The following is a 23,791-nucleotide window of genomic DNA, read 5'->3' as shown; positions in this document are numbered from 1 at the left end:
GTGGGGCGATGGACCCAGTCGTGGGGCGATGGACCCAGTCGTGGGGCGATGGACCCGGTTCTGGTGCGATGGACCGAGCTGTGGGGTCCGGCCCCATGGGTGTGAGCTGTGGGGCTGGGGTTAAGGTCCGGCTGGGGGTTCGGGAGCCGGTGCAGGGATAGGGCAGGTCCGGTCCGGTATGGGGAGAGTGGGGCAGGACCGGGGGGGTCCTGGGGGGAGATAAAGGGATGAGAAAATCATGGGGAACATCCCGGGGGAGCCAGGAATCCGTGTGGACACCTCCTCCCCCTCCGGGGCTGCCGAACCCGTGGTCCGGATTCTGCTCCGAAGCGATATCGTGGATCGCTGGAAGCAAAACCGCTTTGGGCAGGAGGGAGGGGGTGCAGGGACCCTTTCCCCTCCCCCTTTTTCCAGCTTTGTGGGATTTCGGGAAGCGCCTGGCACGGGGCTGACGTGGCCGGGGTCAGGCTGAGCTTGGCCGCTGCTTTTTGTTCCCAACGTCACCTTCCCCCTGGCAGGGAGAAAGACGGGAACAAGGGGGGGGGGGGGTTGGGGTTTAACTGGAATTGGGTGATCCCTGAGAGCTGAAACCCCCAGGAGGGAGATGGGAATGGGAGAAGAAGGGGGGGGGGTTGCCTGGCAGCTCCTCCTCGTCACCATCGGGCATCGCTCCCGGGCACGTCCCCTCCCGGGCATCCCCTCCCCGTGACGGAGGTTTTGTTCCCTCTGCCCCGGCGGTGATAAAAGTAGGGCAGGCTACTGGGCTGAACCAGAACCGCGGGGCCCCGGGTTCCCTGACGCATCCCTCGGGTTCCCTGACACATCCTGCGGGTTCCCAGACGCATCCTAAGGGACCCCGACCCATCCCCCGAGACCCCGACACGTCCCTTGGATGGTGACAAGGACGTCCTTGAAGGCAGCAGAAGGCAGGAGGGGTTGGGGTTGGGGTTGGGGAGGGAAAAGGGGGGGGGGTCTTTGCTTTTCTGGGGGGGGAAATGGAGAAACCCCATGAGGGATTGCTGGGGGATGTGTCTGGCACCCATCTGGCTCACCCTGGGGAACCCCCACCCCAAAGTTGTCCTCGTTCCTTCACCCCCTTTCTCTTCCAACTCGTTTGGGGTTTTTTATTTTTGCAGCTCTGCCCGCAAAACCTCTCCTGCCTTTTCTTCTGGCAGCCAAAGTTTTGGTTTTCGAGCCCTGGGTGTGCCCAGTTTGGGGAGAAACCCTCTGGTTTTGGCAGCTGGGTGCCTCGGCACGGGGTCACTCGGTGTCACCCGGGCAGGGGGAGGAGTGGGATACTGGGAGCACTGGTCTGGAATGGAGAAGGGAAAAAGCAGCCACTGTGTCCCCATCCCAGGCCTTTGCCACCCTGGGCTGGGTGCCAGCACCTGTGTACCTTGGAGGAGTCACTGGCCACCCAGATATCCCACGTGGCAAGCTGGGGTGGAAGAGGTGGGATTAGGAAGGGTGGGATATGGGATGGGGGATCCCCCAGGTCCCCCCAACCCCGGTACCATCCCCTCTCCTTGCCTTGTTTTGGGAAGAGAGGGGTTAAGCTAAAGCATCCCAGCTAAGCCCTGGCAGGAGGAGGCTCAAAGCTCCAAACAAAGCTGGCAAAGTGGTGGGAAGCTTGTAAAACCTGCTGGAATGTGAGGGTTCTGGAGAAAAAGGGGATGGGGTCCTGGGATTTGGGGGACAGGGGTCCTGCAGGGTGCAGCAGGGTGCCTCTCCCCAAGGCAGCTCAAGGTTATTTTCAGAACAATCATTTGGCTGGACATCAAAAATGTCTTGGGTTTGCTTTTGGAGGAGACTGAAATCTGGAAACTGGGGCTGAGCGTGGTCCCATCCCAGAGCAGAGCTGGGATGGAAGTGGCCCTGGATTTTTTGGGGGGGCAGGAACCATCCTTTAGGGGTACAAACCCTGAGAAGGAAAACCCAGGAATGTGTGTGAATATGTGTCCCAAACCTGGCTTTGGGAATGAGGCAGCTGCTGGGGAGGGTGAATTCTTTTCTGTTTGGGAATTCCCAGTTTTTCCATCCAGCTTGCCCGTGGGGGACGTGCAGGTCGTGCTTGGCCTCTATTTTTTTTTTTTCCCCTCCCCAAACCCCATTGCTTTGCACCCCAGGTGTGCTGGGGGGGGGGGGTGTGAACCCCAGTTCCCACCCCACTTTTATTGATTTCCCAGCTGGGATGAAAAGAGCAGAGAGGGCAAGGATTGAACCTGGGTAAATACAATAAAAGCATTCACAGCCGAGGCTGGGAAGGGACCCGGATTGGTGTCATTATCCCAGTTAAAATATAACCTCAGGAAAAGGCCACCTCTGGCCCCTGGGCTGCTTTGTCCTCCAAACCCCAGCCTGCTGGCCCCAAAAGGGGCAAATGTCCCCGGCCCTGGTGGCACAAAGGGGACCCAACGGGGTCTTCGTGTGGCAGGGGGTGGGGGGGATGGATTTGGATCCCTCTGTTCTGCCCCAGGAACCTCAAGGTGCTTGGGGAGGGGGTGCTGGGGGTCTTGTGTTGCTCCTGAAAAGATGTTGAGGCCCCCCCTAGGGTCTGGTGTGTCCCCCCTGCCCAGGGGAAGAAATTTTTTTTAATTTATTTTTTATTATTATTTTAGTTTTTTATTATTATTATTTTTGGGGGAGTGGGTGGGGAAGAAATCAGGGGAGAAAAAAATATTTTTTTGGGAAGGAATCCACTGTCTCCATGGATCTGTGGGGTGGGTGAGTGGTGGTTGGAGCTGCTGGGGATGCTGAAGCCTCATCCAGCCCTGGAATTTTTTAAGGTCAGGCTGGATGAGGCTCTGAGGGAGTTGGGACCTGGCTGCTCTTTAAGGTCCTTTCCAAACCTGACAATTCCAAGCTAATCCCAGTTTGTTTTTTCTCTTCCAGCATCCCTGAAGCACCATGATCCCCAGTGAAGCCCCCCGGGGCTGCTGCCTGCTCCTCCTGCTCTCCCTGCTCCCATTCCCGGGGATCCTGGGGGGCAGGGACACCTTGGGATCATCCCTCTCAGCTTCCTCCTTCCTGCAGGATCTCCTCCAGCGTTATGGGGAGAGTGAAACCCTCAGCCTGAAGCAGCTGAAAGCTCTGCTGAATCGTTTGGATGTTGGGGTGGGACATTCCAACATCTCCCAGGAATCCCAGAAAAGAAGGAATCTCTCCCAGGTAAAGCAGGGGTTCTGCAGAACCCCCCCAGAGTCTCAAGTCATTTTCCTGTCCTTTTTTTTATTTTTTTAATTTTTTTTTTTTCCCACCCCAAAGTGTTTCAGCTCCCTGGAGCTTTTCACCATCCACAACCTGAGCGAGGGCTCTGCCCTGGGGAGCAGGGAATTCAAGGAATTTTGCCCCACCATCCTGCAGCAGCTGGAATCCAGAGCCTGTGCCTCTGAAAACTTGGAAAATGAGGAAAATGAGCAGACTGAGGAAACCAGACCCAGCTCAGCAGAAGGTAAGCAGGAAAACCAAGGTGGTGGGGGTGGTGGTGGTGAAAAACCCTGGAAACTGAGCTCGGGAAGACAAGGCATCCCAAAACCTGGGGATAGCTGATTCCCATTCCAGAAGGAGAGGAGAGGAGAGGAGGCAGCCTACCTGCAGCAGGATGGGTTTTCCCTGGCATGGTTGGTGCTGTGGCTTTGTCCCCTGCAGCCAGGGTGCTGGTGTGGGTGGTGCCATGGGGTGACGTTGGAGCTGCTGATCCTTAGGGATCTTCCCTGCATCCCGTGAGGATTCCCGAGGTGTTGGAGCAGCTGCCCTGAGCTTTTCCCACACCACGTGGCTGGCTGAGGGAAAACTTTTTCCCAGTCTTCCCGTGGCTTTTCCCACCTGCAAAAAAAAAAAAAAAGAAAAAATAAAAAGAAGCTTTTCACCACGAGGGTGGGGAGACCCTGGGAGGAAGCCCCATCCATCCCTGGATGTTTTTAAGGAGCTGATTTAGTGGGAAGTGTCCGTGCCTATGGCAGGGGTTGAGCTTCAGGGTCCCTTCCAACCCAAATCCACCAATTTGTCCCAGCTGAAGCACAAACCAACGAGAGAGAAAATCCTGGAAATCCCTTCCCCTAGAACCACCCTATTTTTTTATTTTTTTCCACCCACCCGGAGACTCCATCCCTTCCGATTTTCCCCGAGCAACCCCCGAGCGGATCCCGAGAGCCTCGGTAACGTCTGGCTCTGGTTTTTTTTTTTATTTTTTTTTTTTTTAATTTTTTTTCTCATTCCACAGTGTGGGGCTTTGGTTTTCTCAGTGTATCCATGATTAACGTGGCCTCCCTGCTCGGAGTCTTCGTTGTAGCCTGTACCAGGAAGCCTTTTTTCAGCCGGGTCCTCACGTTTTTCATCGCCCTCTCCATCGGCTCGCTGCTCTCTAACGCGCTCTTCCAGCTCATCCCAGAGGTAGAAAATTCCTCTGCCTCTCTCCAGGCACCTTTTCCGCCTCCATCCTGAAAAATCCCGAGCTTCAGGGCAGCCCCCAGGGGTTTTTTTTTCCCCCCCAACTTCCCTCGGGAGGGTTGGGTTCCGCCCGCTGGATCCCAGCTCCTGGTTTGGAAAGGGAATGAAATTTAAATTCCTGGGTTGTGGGAAGTGGGCAGGGAAGAGGCAGGGGGTGGAAAGAGAGAGGAGGAGCAGCTTTATCCACAGCTTTCTTCATGGATATTTTTAATTGTCCTCCCTTTTTTTATGTATTTATTAAAATAATTTTTATATTTGTTAAAATATTGTTATAATATATATTTATATATCTTTACGTATTTTAATATGTTTATATATTTTATATATTTTTATGATTTAGTATTGTACTTGTCCCTTTTATATATTTATTGAAATAATTTTCATACTTATTATTTATATTTATATATAAATATATTTATATATTTTATATCTCGCATCATACATATATTTCATATATTCATATATTTTATATATTCATACATTTATATATTTATATATTATATATTTTATATATTTATATTATATATTATATATTCATACATTTATATTATATATTTATATATTTATATATTTATATTATATATTCATATATTATATATTATATATTTATATATTTAATACAGTACAATATTCTATCTACGCCCTTTAATATATTTAAAATAATTTTAATATTTATTAAATTATTATTACACATTTGCACACTTTACATATTTATATATTTTATCAATTATAATATTTTAATTGCCCCCTTTTATATACTTTTATATGTAATATAAAAACATATCTATAGCTATATTATATATATTTTAATTGCCTTTTATATACTTTTATATGTAATATAAAAACATATATATCTTATACATAATATTTTAATTGCCCTTTATTTTTATATATGCAATATATCAACATCTATATTTTATATATATTAATATTTTAATTGCCCCCTTTATATATTTTATATGTACTATAAAAACATATATAACATTTTAATTGCCCCTTTTATATATTTATATATAATATATAAACATATATTTTATATATATTACATTTCAATTGCCCCTTTATATATTTATATATAATATATAAACATATATATTTTAAATATTTAATATTTTAACTGCCCCCTTTATATATTTATATATACAAAATATAGAAACACATGTATTTTATATATATATATTATAATAATATTTTAATTGCCCCCTTCCCCTTTTTTTTACATTTTTTTTCCCCTCTCTTTTCCCTTCCCTGGATGATGTTCCCACAAGCTCTGAGGTTTCCTGGTGCTCTGATGGGGCCAACAGATTCCAAATTAATTGTCTTGTAATTGCACAGTTCCGGAGTTGAACAAATCCACCCACACATTGGACACTCTGGAAACCCAGGGGTTGGTGAGCTGGATCCAAGCTCCTGATTTAAAATAAAATTTAAAAAAATTCCACATTTTCCAGCAGGGAGCTCCCAGCACCATCGCTGCGCTCTGGTTCGTTTGGGTGCAAGGATGATTTCTTTTGTTTTATTTTATTTTTTTTCAACTCCAGGACTGTGGTTTTTTGGTTTTTTTTTTTTTTTTTTTTTTATTTGCTGAAGGTACAAACCAAACACCTGAGTTTCCTGATCTCAGGAATTCTGTCTGCACGCTCCACCCTGGCCAGCAGCCCCAGGATGGGGACCCCAGGGTGGAGCGTCTGGGATGCTCAGGAGAGGGGGGGACACACACACACACACAACCTGGGTGCTCCGTGGCACTGGGACAGCCACCCAATGTCCCCAAAGCTCTGAAAAGCTGCTGAAACTCAGCTCCAAACTTCCATGGTTTTCTCCTGGTTGGTTGGAGGGGGGATTTCCCTCCCACCCTTTCCAAATTCCTCTTTCCAGAGCCACTCAGCACCGGGTCCCCCCCTCTTGAGCCAACGCCGGATGAAGGAACAATCACTAATCAATGTCCATTTCTCTCTCCCCTCCCTCCTCTCTCTTTCCTTTCCCTGGGGATCCCTTTCCCTCTTTCCCCACGTTGATCTCCTTTTTTTTTTTTTATTTGTTTTCTTTTTACCCTCCACAACCCTTTTCCCCGGGGTGGGTTTGGCACACACACACACACACACACACCCCACACACACACACACCCAACCCCCAGTTTGGGGTTACGGTTTCCTCTGTGTCACTGTCATCTCCCTCTGCTCCCTGGTGGGAGCCAGCGTGGTGCCCTTCATGAAGAAGACCTTTTACAAGAGACTGCTCCTCTACTTCATAGCTCTGGCGATTGGAACTCTCTACTCCAACGCCCTCTTCCAGCTCATTCCCGAGGTAGGGTGAGGACCGGCGGCTCCGTCCTTTTTCTCTCTGTCTCTCGGGGGCTGTTTTCTTGGTTTTTTGGTTTTTTTTTTTTTTTTGGTTTGTTTTGGCTGGAAAAAAAGGGGAAGGCGGCGTCAAAAGGGAGCCCGGAGAGAGGTATGGAGGTTGGAATCACTCAGGAGCTTGGGGGTTCATCCCTTTGGTTGGAAAGGAAACGCTCCAGGGATACCTCGGGATGCTTGGAGTGGAGAAACTTTGGTTGGTTGTTTTCCCGAGCCCTGCAGGAAGGTTGGATTTGGGCAGAGGTTTTCTCAGGCTGGTTTTCCCCCCTGTGGGGTGGTGGAACCACTGCCTTGGGGGACAAAAGGAGATTAAAAGGGTTTTTTGAGTTCACCCCCAAAGCAGATGCTGCTGAAAGAGAGGGCAGAAGGCACAGAGGTGGTCCAGAGATGAAGGTTTGTCCCAAAGCTGAAGGTTTTTTATCCAAAGGTGAAGTTTTGTCCTAGAGCTGAAGGTTTTTGTCCAAAGCTGAAGGTTTGTCCAAAGCTGAAGGTTTTTATCCAGAGCTGAAGGTCTGTCCCAAAGCTGAAGCTTCTTATCCAAAGTTGAAGGTTTGTCCCAAAGCTCAACATTTGTCCCAGAGCTGAAGGTTTGTCCTGAAGCTTGTCCCAAGAGCTGAAGGTTTATCCCAGAGCTGAAGGTTTTTATCCAAAGTTGAAGGTTTGTCCCAGAGCTAAAGGTTTGTTCCAGAGCTGAAGGTTTTGTCCAAAGCTGAGGGTTTATCCCAGAGTTGAAGGTTTTTATCCAAAGATGAAGTTTTGTCCTAGAGCTGAAGGTTTTTATCCAAAGCTGAAAGTTTGTCCCAAAGCTTAATGTTTGTCCCAGAGCTGAAGGTTTGTCCTAGAGGTGAAGATTTGTTCCAAGAGATGAAGTTTTGTCCCAGAGCTGAATGCTTGTCCCAAGAGCTGAAGGTTTATCCCAGAGCTGAAGGTTTATCCCAAAGCTGCAGGTTTGTCCTAGAGCTGAAGATTTGCCCCAAAGCTGAAGATTTGTCCCAGAGCTGAAGCTGTGTCCCAGAGCCAGGGTGAAGGCAGCTGAAGGACATTGCTGGAGATGCTTCCTCAGTCCCCTCTCCTGTCCCCTTTTCCCTGCAGGCATTTGGCTTCAACCCTCAGGAAGATTATTATGTTTCCAAGTCAGCCGTGGTCTTTGGGGGTTTCTACCTCTTCTTCTTCACTGAGAAAGTCTTGAAGATGCTCCTGAAGCAGAAGGACCAGGTGAGGCTGAGCAAAGGGTGTTGCTGGGGTGGGGAAGGGAAGGGGTGGCCGAGGTGGCTGACACCCATGGGTGCCCCTGTCCTGCAGCATCACCACGGCCACAGCCACTATGGCCCCGAGGCTCTGCCATCCAAGAAGGATCAGGATGAGGGAGTCACTGAGAAGCTGCAGAATGGGGACCTGGACCATATGATCCCACCCAGAACCAATGAGCTGGAGTGCAAGAACCCCTCTGGGGATGAGAAGGTTGTGGTGGGCTCCCTCTCTGTCCAGGTGAGTGCTTCCTCCCGAGGGAGGGGGGACATGGCAACAGAACCATTTTTTTTAACAAAACCATTTTCTTTTGGAAAAGAGGAGGTTTGAAACCCTCCCTGACCAAACCCTCCACGGGTGGTGGAAAGAAAGCAGCTCGGGGAGGATTTCATGCATGGAAAGGGTGGGTTCTCCTGGGTGGTGGAGGGCTTGGAGACCCCCCCTGATATCTGGGTGCTGACCCTTTGGTTTTGGGGTGCCTTGGCAGGACCTGCAGGCTTCTCAGAGTGCCTGTTACTGGCTGAAGGAGGTTCGGTACTCTGACATTGGCACCTTGGCCTGGATGATCACCCTGAGTGATGGCCTCCACAACTTCATCGATGGCTTGGCCATCGGGGCCTCCTTCACCGTCTCCGTCTTCCAAGGGATCAGCACCTCGGTTGCCATCCTCTGCGAGGAGTTCCCCCACGAGCTGGGTATGTGAGCCCCCCCTCCAGGGCTTTGCCACCCTTATTTTGCTGGTTTTTTTTTTTTGTCTCAAGAGGGAAAAACAAACGTGGGGTGGAATAAATAAGGGTGGAGGGGGGAGGCGAGGCTGGGAGCTGCACTGAGTAATCGCCACTCTAAAAATAACGTGGTAATATGATGTCTGAGGTTTAAATTTAGATGGAGACATCTGAAGAAGGGGAAAATAAAATAAAAAAACCCACAAAGCAACAACCCAACACCTCCGTTGGGTTGGGAGGAGGGGAGGAGGGCAGAGGTTTGGGTTGGAATGGCCAAATTTATGCTGCGGTCGACGCTCGGCGCCGGCGGGCACAGGGAGCCCCGCGCTTGACCTCGGTGCTGTCCCCGTGCTGCTGCCCTTCCTCCTCATCTTCCTCATCTTCTTCTCCCACAGGGGATTTTGTTATCCTGCTGAATGCTGGGATGACCATCCGCCAAGCTCTCTTCTTTAACTTCATCTCTGCCTGCTGCTGCTACGTGGGCTTGGCCTTCGGCATCGTGGCCGGCAGCCACTTCTCTGCCAACTGGATCTTTGCTCTGGCTGGAGGGATGTTCCTCTACATAGCTCTGGCTGACATGGTAAATCAGGAGCTCCAAGGGCTGCTCCAGTGGGATTTTTGTCTGGGAAGGGGAATAATTTTTTAGCTTGGCTTGGAAGAGCTCTCAAGACATTTGCTGCTCAACGCTGGAGTTCATCTCTGCTTTGCTTTGCTTCCCGGGCCCTCCACTGGGTGGGGAATATTTCCTGGGATGGTGGGAAGCAGGGAGAAGGTGGGAGTTGCTCCCATCTCTCAGCCCCCCCATCCCTCTCTTTTTTTTTTGTTTCCCCTCTCTGCAGTTCCCTGAGATGAACGAGGTCAGTCGGGAGGATGAGCAGAAGGGCACAGGCAGTGCTCTCATCACCTTTGCCATCCAGAACGCGGGGCTGCTGACGGGCTTCACCATCATGGTGCTGCTCACCACCTACTCTGGCCAGATCCAGATTGGGTAGGACCACCCTGACTCACAGCCCTGCTCCAGTTTTTCCCTTTGGTTTTGTTTTTTTTTGTTTTTTTTCCTTTTTCTCCGTTTTTTAATTTTTCCTTTTTTTTTTTTTTGGGGGGGGAGGGAGGGGAGCAAAGAACTATTCCTTTTTTTTTTTTTTTTTTTCTGCTGCAAGCATCTGATGGTCCCTGTGCAGGCACTGACACCACACTACAGAAGAGGCATTGCTTTGGAAGCTATTCCACAGACTTCACTTTACTTTGGTTTAAAGCTAAGGGTGGGGGGGAGGAGGACACCTTCATCCCCTTTGCTGGACGACTCAACTGACCAGAGCATCTCTTCCCAACCTCCTATCCCTTCTCACCTCCTGGGAAGGATGGAGTTGGGAAACAGGAGCTGTGTTGCTCCTTTCCTTGTGCTTGGAGCAGTGGGATGATGCTCTCCTGACTTCTTTTTGGGATCAGGAAAGGGTTTGGGGAGGGGGGGGATGGATACAGGGCTAGCGCTGGCCGCCAGCTGCCTCTGCCCACTCAGCTCCCAGGGGACAAATGCCAAGTGCCACTGCTGAGAAGGGGACTTGCTGGTGTCACACAAGGAGCTGGCATTTCCCTCCTGCATTGGGAGGTGGTATCCTGCATTCTGGAATCTGCAGACCAGGATGGACCCTCCTTGGAAGTAGCCAGCAGGCTGAGCTAGCTCCCTGAGCAGGGAGGAAGAGGAGGAGGCTGAGCATCACCTGGAGCTGCCCTCAGGATGGAGCCTCTGGAAGCCACCTTTGGATTTGTTCCCATTCTGCCTCAAAAATGCCCTGGGAAGAGCCAGGGTGAAGAGGGTTTACACTGAAAGCACATTTTGGGGGGAGCAGAGGACACCAAACCACAGTCTGGCTTGGACTGGCAGGAAGCCCTGACCTCCCTTAGGTCTCTGCTCTGCTTGGTTGATTTTTTTATTTTTTTTTTGGGGTAGGGAGGAAAACAAAAAGCCCTTTTCCTTCCATCAGGGCAGGGGATCAGTCCCTACACTGTGACCAAGCTGACACCTGGGAGCAGACACCAGTTTTGTGATGCTGCTGAGGGGGGGGGGTGATGGGGGTGGGGGTGTTTTTAAAAAAAAAAACCAAAAACAAAAACCAGAAAAAAAAAAAAACAAAAAAACAAAAAAACCAAACAAGAAATCCAAACCAAGACTGTGAACCTCTTCAGGTTGTGTGTTTTCCAGCCTTAAGGAGTAGCCAGGGAAGGGTGTTGCAGGCACTCAGCAGCTCTGCTTCTGGGCTGGCTTCCCCCAGATTCACTAGGTGAATGGAATTATTATCATATTGATAATGTTGTGTCCCCCCTGTGTTGCTCCAGGTATCCTCACCCCCCCCCCCTGCACCCCTAAACCTTCCCCTGCACCCCAAAGGGCTGAGGTTGTGGCCACCCTGCTCAGCAGGTGGTGGGTATGGTGCTGGGTGGGGGTGAAGGATGGTGCTGATGGCTTCAGGATGTCCTTTGGTGCTGGGGGTGGCTTGTCACCAGGTGTCTTTTTTTGTGTGTGTGTCACCTGGGCTCAGAGGGACAGTTTTGGGGTTTTTTTTTATCCTTCCTGTCACAAGAGAAATGGCTCAGCACCACCCTGGGGTGCCTTAGGTACCACCTGATGTTCCTCTGAGGCTCCTTGTCCCCAAATTGAGATGTGGCACTGCCAGCACCCTCCTGGATCAGCTCCTCTGCTCCCCGTGGCTTTGCCATTGTCCCCTTGGCACCCAGAAGGTTGAAAATCAACATGGGGAGGAGCACAAAGCCTTCTCAGGAGCACCCAGAGGTACCACAGGGACCTTTCTGCTGTGGGTGATGCCTCCAAGGAGAGGATGGGCTTTGATTTATTCCCTCTGCAGTGCCTCTTGGTCATCCTAAGTCACTGATACCTCCACCTGGAAGCAGCAGCACCCAGCACCTCCTGGTTGTCACCCATGGTTTTGGGTTGTTTTTTTTTTTGGAGGGATTTTTTTTTTTTTTTTTTTTTTCCCCAGCAATCAGGAGGAAAGTGGCATCAGAAATTCCCTGGAGAGAGGGACCCATCTGGCTCACTGGATGTGGAGAAACCCTGCCCTCTGGAAAGGGCACATGTGCCCTTTTCTCTCTCAAGGAAGAATTTGGAGAACATCAAGCAACTTGGCAGCTCTCCAAAGGGGCAACCATGGCCCTGGAGCAGAGATGGAAAAACCTCTGGGTTTTGGAGGAGAAAGGAGGGAAATCTCCTTGCCTGGCCCCTTGGGGACAGCAAGAACACTACAAACCATACCTGGGAGGTCCCCAAGAGCTGGAAAACAGGGCCAGGGCTGATGTGTGGCTACCTCGGAGCAGGAATGGGCTACTTGGCACACGGAGGGGATCCTAAGTCCAACATCTTCTCATTTCAAGTTGAACCTCGCTTCTTGCCCACTGAGAAAGGTGCAACACAGAGATTTGGGGCAAAGGGGCTGAAAGAAACAAAAAAAAAACCTTCAAAGAAACAAAACTCCTGGCTGGGAGGGACCCTCCCTCCACCAAAAGATGGGAGAAAGCTCATCCCTGACTCGGGTACCCACCTGGGGGAGGGAGGAGGAGGGAAAACTACCCAAACTGAGCTGCTTTATGGGTTCTTTTTATTTTTTCATCCGTGTTTTCCTTCCCCTGTCCAAGTTCCATCTCAGTATTTCAATAACTCAGGTGTTGTTCAGAAGAGAGACGGCGTCGAAACAAAAAAAAAAAAAGAGCATTAACTTAATGTCACGTGAATTGTAAGGTTCTTTGTCAAAATTCCATAAATAAAATATATTCTGTAATGACAAGAGGGTGAGGAGAGTGCTCTGGCAGCAGCAATCCCAGGCTGGTTGAGGATTTTTCCAAGGGGAAGGGTTGGGTGATGCAATCCTGGTTCCCAGCCCTGATTTCTCTGCAGTGCATGGAGCCCGACAGAAGATGGCACTGACGGCCCCCAATGGCTGCTGAGGGTGAAAAGCCCTTCTTCATCTGATTAAAAAAACAGATTTTTAATTTTTTACTATATTTTATTACATTAATATTTCATATATTTATAGATTATTATATTTTTTCTATTTTACTATATTTATTTTATACTCTATCCTCTCCCTCCTCCCCTCTCCTTTCTCCCTCTCCCTTTTCCTTCTCCCTTCTCCTCCCTTTTCCTTCTCCCTTCTCCTCCCTTTTCCTTCTCCCTTCTCCTCCCTTTTCCTCCTTTTTTCTCCTCCCTTTTCCTTCTTCCTTTTCCTCCTTCTCCCTTTTCCTTCTTCCTTTTCCTCCTCCTCCCTTTTCCTCCTCCCTTTTCCTCCTCCCTTTTCCTTCTCCCTTTTCCTCCTCCCTTTTCCTCCTCCCTTTTCCTTCTCCCTTTTCCTTCTCCCTTTTCCTTCTCCCTTTTCCTCCTCCCTTTTCCTCCTCCCTTTTCCTCCCTTTTCCCTCTTCCTTCTTCCTTCTTCCTTCTCCCCCCTCCCTTCCCTTCTCCCTCCTTTCTCCCCTCTCCCCCCACCACCTCAGGACCCCTCACCCCCCTCACACGAGGGGACAAGCCGTGTCCGTCTGTCTGTATCCATATCCCCATCCCCAACACTCCCCTCACCCTCCCCAAAACCCCAGAACCTGCATCCCCCCCCCAATACTTCCCCACCCCAGAGGCCTCGCCGCCATCTTACCCCCCCCTTCCCCTTTCCCCCGTCGCTTAGCAACCGCCCCTTCCCCTCCCAAGATGGCGTCCGGAAGCCATTGCTGCGCAGGCCCCAGCGGCGGCGGCGGAGGAGGAGGAGGAGGGGGAGGGCGGTGTGGCGGCGGGGGAGGGGGCAGCGACAGGAGGGGCCTTCCCATCGCCTCCGGGGCACCCAAAAGAACCCGGAGCCCGGGATCACCCCCGGGGTATCCCCCCCTCCTTCCTGAGGGGAAAGGGAGTTCAGCCCAACCCCCGAGCCCCCCCCGACTCGGTACCATCATGTCCGGCCGAGGACACAACAAGCTGCCCACCACCGAGCGCATCGTCAAAGGTGAGGGAGGTTTTAGCCAAAGCTGATTTTTTTTTGTTGTTGTTGTTTTTTTAATTTTATTTTATCTTTTTTTTTTTTTTTTTTGGGGGGGGTACTCCCGGGCTGAAGGAGCCGTGGTTGGAAAGGGAGGGGGGGCTCGTTGGGCCTTCCCCCCGCTTTCTAAGAGAGGATTGGGGGGGGGGGGTGAGCGTGATTTGAGGTGAGGGGGGGTCCTCAGGATGATCCCCAGGTTGAGGGGGGGGTCCCCAGGATGAGGGGGGGGGGGTTAGTGGCCCCCCTCTCCCCCTTATAAGAGAGGATTGGGGAGGGAGGGTCTCCAGGATGAGGGGGGGTTCGGTGCCCCCCCCCCCCCGCCCCTCATAAAAGAGGATTGGGGGGGGGAGGTTCGGTGGCCCCCACCCCTCATAAAAGAAGAAGATTTGGAGGGGGGGGGGGTTCGGTGCCCCCCCCTTATAAGAGAAGATTGGGGTCCCTAGTATGAGGGGGGGGTTTCGTGGCTCTTCCCCCCCATAAGAGAGGATTGGGCGGGGGGGATTCGGTGGCCCCCCCTTTATAAGAGAGGGTTAGGGGGGATCCCCAGGATGAGGGGGGGGGTCTTGGTGGGCCCCCCCCCTTATAAGAGAGGGCTGGGGGGAGTTCAGTGTGGTTTAGGGTGAGGGGGGGTCCCCAGGATGAGGGGAGGGGTGGGAAGTTCGGTGCATCCCCTTCCTCCCCCATAAGAGAGGGTTTGGGGGGGGGGTCCCCAGGATGGGGGATGGATTGGGGAGGGGGTGTATCGGTGGGACCCCCCCCACCTTCCTAAGGGAGAGGTTTGGGGGAGGGGGGGGGGGGGCGCCTCTTGTGTGTCAGAAAGCTCTGCAGAGGAGGCTGGGGAGCAGGTTTGGGATTTTTTTTTTTGGAGGGGGGGCCCCTGCTTGGACTGGGGGGTACCCTTGGTCTAAGAGGATGGGTTAACATCCCCCCCACCCCCATCCACCACCTTTTTTTTGGGGGGGTGATGGACCAGGGCCCCCCCACCCTGTTAGGGACACACAAGCACTGTCTGGCAGGTGATGGCAAAGGGGGGGGGGCAGCACCTCTACTTTGTTTTGGGGGGGGGGATCCCCATCCTGGGGAAAGCTGAGGGGGGGCTGCCCTGGCCCTGCTTTGCATCTCCCCCCCCCCGAGGACTGGGGGGGTGGTTTAGAGCCCTCTGTGCCCCCATTCTGCAGCTCCCTGATTGTGTCCTGCACACCCCCTAAATCCTTGGTCTTTCCCTCAAAAATCCTTGGTCCTGACACCCCCAAATCCTTGGTCTTTCCTCCCCAAATTCTTGGGGTTTTGTCCCCAAATCCTTGGTCGTGACACCCCCAAATCCTTGGTCTTTCCTCCCCAAATTCTGGGGGTTTTGTCCCCACATCCTTGGTCCTGATACCCCCCTGGTGTTTTCCCCCTAGATCCTTGGTCCTGACACCCCCAAATCCTTGATCCTCCCTCCCCAAATCCTTGATCCTGCTACCCCCAAATCCTTTATCTTTCCCCCCCGATCCTTGGTCCTGATACCCCCCAGTCTCCTGGTGTTTCCTCCCCAAACCCTTGGACTTCCCTTTCCAAATCCTTGCCTCTTTCCCCCCCAAATCCTTGGTCCTGACACCCCCAAATCCTTGCTCTTCCCCCAACCCTTATTCCTCCCCTCAGCCCTCTCTCCTGTGCTGCCCCGGGGTGGGTGCCAGCTGGCTCCCCTCTCCCAGCACCCATTATAGGAGGTCCTATTTTTGCAAAGAGCAGAAAGACACCCAAGCAGTTAAGGAGGAGAGAAAAAAAAATATAAATAAAAATATCTGTTAGCTGAGAACCTCCTGGATTAGAAGGAGGCTCCTGTCATGGCTATTTCTCTGCCCTCATTGATCCTTGGACCCTTCCCCACCTTCAACTTTTTTGCTCAGCACCCAGAGTTACACAATCCTTGTTCAACCTTCTCCTTGCAGGCTGAAAGGAGCCTTTTTTTTTTTCAGGAATTGTTCAAATCCATGACTTCCAGAGGTGTGCTCCACCTTGGAGATGCACACTGCCAGCTCCACCTTCTCTGGATGGCTCCAAGTGATTTTTTTTTTCTATTATTAATAAATTTTTTTTTGTTTGCTTCTCATGGTTTAGATGTGGCCTCAAAGCAAAGTGGACAACCTGGATTTTGAGGTTTTATTTTTTTCTTTTTTTGCTTTGTGGGTTATTTTCCCCTTGGAATAAAGCTGGAGGGGCTTTATGGATTTGGGGGGGATCATTCCCAGATCTGTTTTTGGGTGATTTGGAGGTCTGCAAACTATAAATCTGCTAAATCCCAAGAAACTGTGTGTTTTTAGGTGGCCTTGTTCAGGGAATTCATCCATCAGGATTCAGCTTCCTTCCCCACCCCTTCCCTTCTCCTCAGGCTTCCAATTTATGGGCTTTGCCCACTCATTTATGGAAAAATAAGCAGGTGGGGTGGAAGTTGAGGGGTTTTTTTTTCCAGAGCCTGCTGGCTCCAAGAGCCCTGGGATCACCTGGAGGTTTGATTTCCCCCAGGAATGTTTGGGACACTCTAGAAATCTGGGGAGAAATCTTTTTCTTCCCTGGCTGTGATTATTGTGGAAAGGTGGTGACATTGTTGGTGGTTATTAATAATTTAAAGCCTGCAGATAAAAAAGCTCATTTCACTCCCTTGGAAATGCCTACAATTAAGTAGGATGTAGAATTTTAACTATGTTTAACCTATATATTTACATCCCTAGAGCCCTGCAGAAGTGTTAACTATAATTATGTTTAGGCAGGAGAAATACAGTGTTTCCATTTGCCTCAGTTTTGGGCTTCAGCTCCTACTCACTCACTTTATGCTCTTGATTAAAAATCTCTCATTTTGGGGGATGTCAAGAACTGCTTTTTAGTAGCAGCAAACTGAGAGTTGTTCAGCCTCAAACTTGGTGCTCTTCTTGGGTGGAAATCTGAGGGATTAACTAGGGCTGGTTATTTTTTTTAACCCAAAGATAGACTCAGACTGGCTCCCCAGCTTGGGAAATGCACATTTTACAGATTTTTACAGGATGCTTTGGGATGCTCTGGTGCTCAGGACCACAGGGGTTGGATGTTCAAGCTCAGAACTTGAACATTTGGGGTTTTTCTTTTTTCCATGAGAGCTTTTCCTTGCCCAGAAGTGCTCCTGCTTCATCCCACCACCAAATTGTGCCTCCAAGGTGTGCCAGGAAAGTGATGCTGAGCATTAGGGCTGGGGGGGATCTTTCCCAAAGCCCCCTGAGCATGGCTGAGGGGTGGAAACCCACCCAGCTCACTACCTTTGTAGCTGCACCATGAAGAAAACTCTACAAAAAACCCCAAACCAAGCCAGGAAATTGATATTTAGACCCTTGGCTGAACCACAGGAAATCATCTGGAGTGATTTCCTAGCTGGGGGTGCTACTAAAGCTTTGCACCATGACAGAGATGGTGAGAGGAGGATCTGGTGCCCTTTTTTTTTTTGGTTGGGGTGTGCCTAAAGCTTCCCCTCTTTGCCATCCTTTCTCAAGCACACTTCTGCCTCTCTTAATTTGTTCTTTCCCAGCTGGAAGACACTTGAGGAGTGTGTGGGGGCTGCAAGACTCCTGATGGGATGTTCTCTTCCACCTCAGCTCTCTGATTCCTGGGGGGAACCTCCCAGAAATGTTGTAGATCATCTCTTTAATACCTAATTAAGGATTGCTGCTGGGAGGGAGGGAACTCCAGCAGCATCAGGAACTGCTTCCCTTCCCTCTCTGCCTTTGTAGCCTGGGGGAGATGCTGCCAGAGCCCAATCCCATGGGATTTGTTCAGCCAGGTTCCCAGTGCCTTGGACAGGAGCCACAGGATCCAAACCAGGTTGGAAGAGACCTCCCAAATCATCCTTTGATCAGCACCATAACCAACTGCTAAACCCTCTTGCAGGAGGACCAGCATCAGATCAATAGCTCCTGTCTCCAGAGGCTTTGGAAAACTTTCCCCCCGGGCCACTTCCAAGTGGTTGGGAAGCTCAGAGCATGTGCTTGTGCATCTCCCTGGCATGCAGCTTCTCAGAAACTTCTTTTTTTTTTTTTTTTTTTTAAGGTTTGTGCTTCCTACCTTGTTTTAAACCCATTCAGCTGCTTGGTTGAGCATTTTCTCCAGTTGCAGTAGTTTGGGAGCTGCAGAGAATTTTTATAGCCTTGGATACAAGGACAAAGGAACTTTGGGATTGGGGGCAAAGCAAAGGGGAGGCTCAGGGAGATTTAATGTTTTTTTTTCCAAGACAAAAATTGTTGAGAGGAAGAAATACTCTGTGGCATCCCTGGGCTTGCTTAGGGTTTTGATGTTGCTGTTTTGTAGCTAAGAGGGAACCACTTGGAGGGGAGGAAAGGGTTGGGAAAGTGGCTGGAAATGGAGGGAAAGGCCAAGGTGCATGTGCTCAGGCCTTGGGGGTGCCAGAAAAAAGGTGCAAATACCATCTGAGTCAGGATGCAGTGGTGGGATCTGGAAAAAGCAAATTGTGTCATAGTCCAGCAACTTGTCTGGAGCCAGCTCAAGAAGGTCTGGAGTGCTGATAGCCCTTAAAGCATGAACCCCAGGAGATCTCTTCAAATTACTTGGGAATCTGGTATTTTTAATATTTTTGGGGGGGAGTAGAGGGCTTTTTCCTGCAGGAAAGATGCTGCCTTCTTTGGAAGTGGGCAGAATGGGTGCTGATTTTGCCAGCTTCGTGTGGCACTTCACCCAAAAATGAAGCAGAAGTAGAGTGCAAACCTCTTGGGGCCATGGGTTCAACTCTAACACACTTCATGTAGCCCCTGCCTGCTCCAAACCCTTTTTTTTTTTTTTTTTAAGGGATGAAGCTTCCCAGATCCTTTCTCCATCACCTGCAGCAGCAATGTTCAAAAACCCCCCTGGTGACAAAACCCCAACCCTGGGGACTAAAAACCCTTCAGAAAACCCCATTAAGGCATCAGAGAAAGACTGAGCTGTTTTGTTTGGGGTTTTTTTTGTTTGTTTTTTTTTTTAATTTTTATTTCCTCTGAGAACATCACCAATGCTGGAGGTGGGATGGAAAGTCCTGCCCCTCCTCCCTGTGTTTCTTTTTTTTTTTTTTCTTGTTTCCTTGGATATCAACCTGGGAAAGGTTAATCCCATTCCTCTTTGCTTGCTTGGAGGGTCCATTCCGGAGCAGCTAAAAAAAAAAAAAAAAAAAAAAACTCTTACAGTGCCAAAATAGGATTTTTTAATATCTTTTTTTTTTTTCCAGTTAATAAAAGAAGGGAGAAGGGAATTTGTCTCCTCTAGCTGTGAGCTTTGTGGTGCTGCTTCCAGAGGCAGGAGAAGGCTGTTCCTTAGGAAGTAGGGCAGGGTGCTGGCTGAAAATAGCAGCAAACGCCTGGGAGCTAAATAGGAGGGAGCTATTTAGGTAAATCCTGGGGTCTCAGTGGGGGCAGAGCAGCCTTCTAATCTAAAGATACTCCTTGGAGACCTATATTTACTCCAGGATCCTTCCCAGCTTGGCTGATTTTCAGGTGTTCCCTGCTGGATCCCTTGCCCTTCCTCTTGCAGGTTGGCTTGGGAGGGGAGGGGGTGTTTTCCAGACCTTGATGTCTTGGCTGGGAATGGAATCAGGCAGGAGGGAGGAAAAAGGCTACAACATTATTATCCTGGCATGCAGGGACTTGGCTCTGTGTCTGCCAGGCTCCTGGTGCCCAAGAGACATGTGACAGTGACACTTGAGAGCAGGGAGCATCTCTGGAGCAGAGGTGAGGTGGTGGCTGCTCCAAAGAAATCCCAGTGGAGCTTTGGAAGGTTTCTGGAGGAGGAAAATGCCCCCTCAGACCTCCAGGCACAACCTGGCCACTGTGCTCCAGCTTGGAATGCTCAACAGGATCCCAAATTTCCATGAGGAGCAGAGGTAGGGGTCAGCATCTTGAGGGATTCCACCTCCTCCATCCTGGGTTTGCCTCTCCAGAGTCTCTGCCTCTCCAGAATCTCCTGTTTTCCCTCCCATCCCAGTGAATATCTTGGAAGTGGCTGTGAGATGGGATTTTAAAATATTTTTTTTTTCCTGCTGGAGCAGGGAAAAGCCAAGGATTTCTCCTCACTGCGTGTGACAAATGGTTTGGGGTGAAACTTCAGGAAAACAGGGAGAAATGTTGTCTCAACAGCCATCCCAGGAAGAGTGTGCAGTTCCCTAGCCTGGAAAAGGGATTTTCATCCCTTTTCTCTGGTGCTGTGGTGTAATCAGGGTGAGAAAATGGCTTCTCAAGGAGCAGCAAGGATATTATCCCAAAAAAGGTGATAACAGAGCTTTCCTGGAAGAAGGGGACTGCTTTTGCTGGATCAGGGATAACTGGGGGGGGGGGGTTCCTGTCATTCATCTCCATCCCTGGCCCTGGGAAGCTGCTCTGGAAGCATCCCTAGGAATTATTGAGCCTTTTTTTGGGGGGGTTTACTTTTTACTTTGCAGGAAAACTGCTCTGGCTGATTTCCAGTGGGAACACCTGGAAGATTTTCATGACTCTGCAGCTCCCTTCAGCCTTTCTGCACCTCGGGGTGCTTAGAAGGTGATCTGGGGGTCTAAATGCCAAAAATTGGGAATTTCAGCACAGTTTTAGCAGCACTGTTTTCATCCTGTATTGCTCCAGATTGGAGCTTCAAGGTGGGAAGAGGAACCAAGACCCTGTGTGAATTTATTTTATTTTTTTTTTAAATTTTCTGCTGCTGATTGCAAGCACCCAATTCCTCTTTTCCAGGCTGCTCTTCCCACTTTTTGCTGGATGCAATGAAACACTCTGGCATCTCAGGCTGCAGAGGGGGGGGTCCTAACTGTATTTTCTTGATATTTTTTCAGCTTGGAGCTGCTGATTCCTGCTCCCAGCCTCATCCCAAGCTGGTTTGCAGTGTGCAAAACTCTTGTCTGCTCTGCAAACTGGAGCTGGCACCCCCTGCCCTGCCAGGCTCAGCTTTTTTACACTTTTTTTTTTTTATTACACCCCCCAGCAGGTGGGGGATTTGCCTCTGACACAAAGCCTCTGCTGTTCTTCTATTAATGATCTCTCAGTGGCCAGGCTGGCAGCTCACTAACCTTGGGAAACAGGTGGTGAATTTCCCTGCCTGCTGACATCTAGGAATCCCCTCCAGTCTCCCTTGGGGACCTCACTTGGCTTTGCTTTGGTTTTGTTTTTTTTTTTTTTTTTTTTTTTTTCCTGATAGCAGCAGCTGTTTGCTCCAGCCCTCAGCCTTTTCCTTTTTTCCTGCTTTTTCTTGCCCTCCAGCTTAGGAGAGACCATCCCCAAATAGGAGCTGAGGAGAAGGTGCCAGGTTTGCCTGGGGGAGATTATTTTATAGCAATAAATCTGTTTTTAACTGCTAGAAAAACCTACAGAGCTTCAGGATCTCCAAAAACATCTTTTGGGGTGTTTAGGGTTTTTTTTTGAGGGGTGTAAGGAACCCCTGTCCCCTCCAGAGGGGGGCAGATTGTCTCAGTGACAATCCCAGACAAATCCTCCTCACTGGTGGTCACTGGGAGAGGAACCTCTGGATAGCAACACCACCACTCCAAGCTTGGCAGACCTTCCATGCAAAGAAAATCTCAATTTCTCCATCCTTCCCCAGGAGGCTGAGGAAATCCAGTGGATTTTGGAGCTGTTCTTGGAGCATTTTGGCCAAGAGCTGCAACCCAGGGGCAGCTTCATTGCCAGGGCAGGAACCCTCAGCAGGAAATGAGACTTCTCCAGGTGTTTGGGGTTTTTTTTTTGTTTTTTTTGAGGGGTGTAAGGAACCCCTGTCCCCTCCAGAGGGGGGCAGATTGTCTCAGTGACAATCCCAGACAAATCCTCCTCACTGGTGGTCACTGGGAGAGGAACCTCTGGATAGCAACACCACCACTCCAAGCTTGGCAGACCTTCCATGCAAAGAAAATCTCAATTTCCCCATCCTTCCCAGGAGGCTGAGGAAATCCAATAGATTTTGGGGCTGTTCTTGGAGCATTTTGGCCAAGAGCTGCAACCCGGGGTCAGCTTCATTGCCAGGGCAGGAACCCTCAGCAGGAAATGAGACTTCTCCAGGTGTTTGGGGGTTTTTTTTGTTTTTTTTTTGAGGGGTGTAAGGAACCCCTGTCCCCTCCAGAGGGGGGCAGATTGTCTCAGTGACAATCCCAGACAAATCCTCCTCACTGGTGGTCACTGGGAGAGGAACCTCTGGATAGCAACACCACCACTTCAAGCTTGGCAGACCTTCCATGCAAAGAAAATCTCAATTTCCCCATCCTTCCCAGGAGGCTGAGGAAATCCAGTGGATTTTGGAGCTGTTCTTGGAGCATTTTGGCCAAGAGCTGCAACCCAGGGGCAGCTTCATTGCCAGGGCAGGAACCCTCAGCAGGAAAAGAGACTTCTCCAGGTGGAAAGCAGAAAGGAAACTCTCCAGGCTGAGAGCTGGGTGGCTGATGGGTGGTGACAGCCTTAAGTCTCTGCTGTTCTAATTAAATACTCCTGCTTTTAATCTCCCTGGGCTCCTTGAGGAGTGCAGAGAGGCAGCAGAGTGCCAGCTCTGCCTCATGGGGCCATCATTGTTGCCTCTGGGCTCCCTGGCTCTGGCACTGCACCCTCCCTCAGCAGCCAGGGTTTACTTTGGCAAGGATACCTCTGGTTTTTTGTTTTATTTTGGTTTTTCCTCTCCTGACACCACTATTTGCTATCCCTGCTTTGCCAGAAGAGCACTTACAGGAGAATCACCTGCCATCCCCATCCAAGTTTTTTGGGGTCCACGAGTTTGGGGGGAGGTTTCAGAGGCTGTGTGGCTTCCAAAGTGCTGTCTGGCTTCCAAAATTCCCAGGTGGACAGAGATTTGGGCAGTTTTTATGGTTTTCTACCCTCTTGGCACTGCTCTGAGGGTTTCTGCAGGGCTGTGGGAGCTCTGGGCATGGCCTGGGTTATGCTCATTTTGGCAGAGGTTTTGTTAGGGTTTGCATTTTGATGCACAGGACTGTTGCTTGGGTTTGGCTTGTTGTTTTTTTTATTTTAATTTTTTTTTTTAATTAAATACACCTAGTTCTGCCCAGACTGCATGTGCCAGATTCTAATAAGAGTCAAAGTGCCCTCAAAATTCAGATGTTGCTCCTTGGGTGTCTGAGGGTCACTGATAAAGATTTGCTGATGGGAATGGGTGTCACTTTGGTGTCACAAGGATTTTATCTCTTCAAATAAATCATTCATCTGGGCAGAATTTGGGGTCCAGTACTGATGATTTTTCAGGTTTTTTTCTCAGGAGATGCTCTGGTTCTCCTGCAGAAAGGAATTGAATAGAAGGGAGGGAGCAGAGGCAGCTCTGACCCAGTTGCAGACTGGGAATTTCCCTTCAGCTCCAACAGCCCAGCTCTGAGTGGCTTTGGGTCAAACTGGGGCACTCAGACTGCTCCTCTGGATTTACAGGAGGGGAGGAATTTTACACTTGGAAATCCTGGATGAGAAAGTTACCCAAAAATTTCAGGTGCCTGCTGCTCTGTTTGCTTTCCTTTGGAGGTATTAATGACATTTATGGTACCAGAGTCCAGTGGCAAGGGGAGAAATTATTTTCTCAGGTGGTGGAAATTTATATCTTTTTATATATAATGTTATAGATTGTTATAAATTGTTAATTCTGTTTCTCCATAGCTTCTGTAGCTGGAGAGAGTGATTTCTCTGCCACAGCAAGCTCAGGCCAGCCCTGCTTCAGCCTGAAGAATGACAGAGATTTATTTGTCAGGGCTTGATCCAGGCTTTGAAAAATGGGGATCATCTGTGGTTTTTGCAGACTTTTAGGGTAACTTTGCACTGGGACCAGTGCAACACCAGGAGCACCAAGTGAGGGATTTGTAAAGCCAAGGCATCCCAGCAGCAGGAATTTGGATGCTTCATCATTTAAAAATCATCAAGATGATTCTGGGATAAATTGGGTCCACCTCAATATCAGGAGAGTTAAATTTGACTCTTTGCTGCTGAGCTGCCTCCTTGCTTTTGGTCTGGAAGCAAAAAGCAGT

The 23,791-nt window shown here is 49.8% G+C and overlaps 2 protein-coding genes and 1 long non-coding RNA gene across 15 annotated transcripts in view; all 3 read left to right on the top strand.

Moving 5' to 3' along the window:
* The first annotated feature begins 660 nt into the window (after positions 1-660).
* On the top strand, positions 661-12,579 carry SLC39A14 (solute carrier family 39 member 14). Of its 5 annotated transcripts, XM_071728874.1 has the most exons (11): positions 775-810; positions 852-916; positions 2,893-3,168; positions 3,265-3,451; positions 4,223-4,392; positions 7,899-8,021; positions 8,109-8,294; positions 8,542-8,749; positions 9,175-9,359; positions 9,619-9,767; positions 9,940-12,579. In XM_071728874.1, exons 3-11 carry the CDS (start codon positions 2,908-2,910, stop codon positions 9,944-9,946), a joined length of 1,476 nt encoding a protein of 491 aa, XP_071584975.1. In that variant the 5' UTR covers positions 775-810; positions 852-916; positions 2,893-2,907; the 3' UTR covers positions 9,947-12,579. The 5 variants fall into 5 exon arrangements, with proteins under 5 accessions (XP_071584977.1, XP_071584974.1, XP_071584978.1 ...); XM_071728876.1 differs by lacking the exon at positions 4,223-4,392 and adding an exon at positions 6,587-6,756 and having other exon boundaries at positions 661-916; XM_071728873.1 differs by having other exon boundaries at positions 669-916.
* LOC139788712 (uncharacterized) lies at positions 6,907-7,892 on the top strand. Of its 6 annotated transcripts, none has more exons than XR_011722922.1 (4): positions 6,907-7,218; positions 7,356-7,393; positions 7,465-7,521; positions 7,561-7,892. It is a non-coding gene; the product is annotated as an uncharacterized lncRNA (long non-coding RNA). The 6 variants fall into 6 exon arrangements; XR_011722921.1 differs by having other exon boundaries at positions 7,445-7,502; XR_011722924.1 differs by lacking the exon at positions 7,356-7,393 and having other exon boundaries at positions 6,907-7,199.
* Positions 12,580-13,475: 896 nt separating the features above from the next.
* Positions 13,476-23,791, top strand: part of PPP3CC (protein phosphatase 3 catalytic subunit gamma) — a 38,487-nt gene continuing 28,171 nt past the window's right edge. For all 4 annotated transcript variants that reach the window (XR_011722981.1, XR_011722980.1, XM_071729256.1 and 1 more), the window contains exon 1: positions 13,476-13,779. Coding sequence is in view for 2 of the 4 variants with exons in the window: in XM_071729256.1 (XP_071585357.1) it covers positions 13,491-13,779 (289 nt within the window). In the remaining 2 variants the exon portion in view is untranslated. The remainder of the gene's footprint in view (positions 13,780-23,791) is intronic.

Source organism: Heliangelus exortis, chromosome 30 (assembly GCF_036169615.1).
Source record: "Heliangelus exortis chromosome 30, bHelExo1.hap1, whole genome shotgun sequence".
Taxonomy (NCBI): domain Eukaryota; kingdom Metazoa; phylum Chordata; class Aves; order Apodiformes; family Trochilidae; genus Heliangelus; species Heliangelus exortis.
Note: the sequence above shows the minus strand (reverse complement) of the source record. Positions and strands in the feature narration are given on the sequence as shown.

Bases quoted from the DNA above. Each gene is read 5' to 3' on its own strand.
- SLC39A14 (XM_071728876.1), top strand. From the start codon at position 2,908: ATGATCCCCAGTGAAGCCCCCCGGGGCTGCTGCCTGCTCCTCCTGCTC. The intron at 8,295-8,541 runs GTGAGTGCTTCC...GTGCCTTGGCAG, and splicing joins TGGGCTCCCTCTCTGTCCAG to GACCTGCAGGCTTCTCAGAG. The intron at 9,360-9,618 runs GTAAATCAGGAG...CCCTCTCTGCAG, and splicing joins ACATAGCTCTGGCTGACATG to TTCCCTGAGATGAACGAGGT.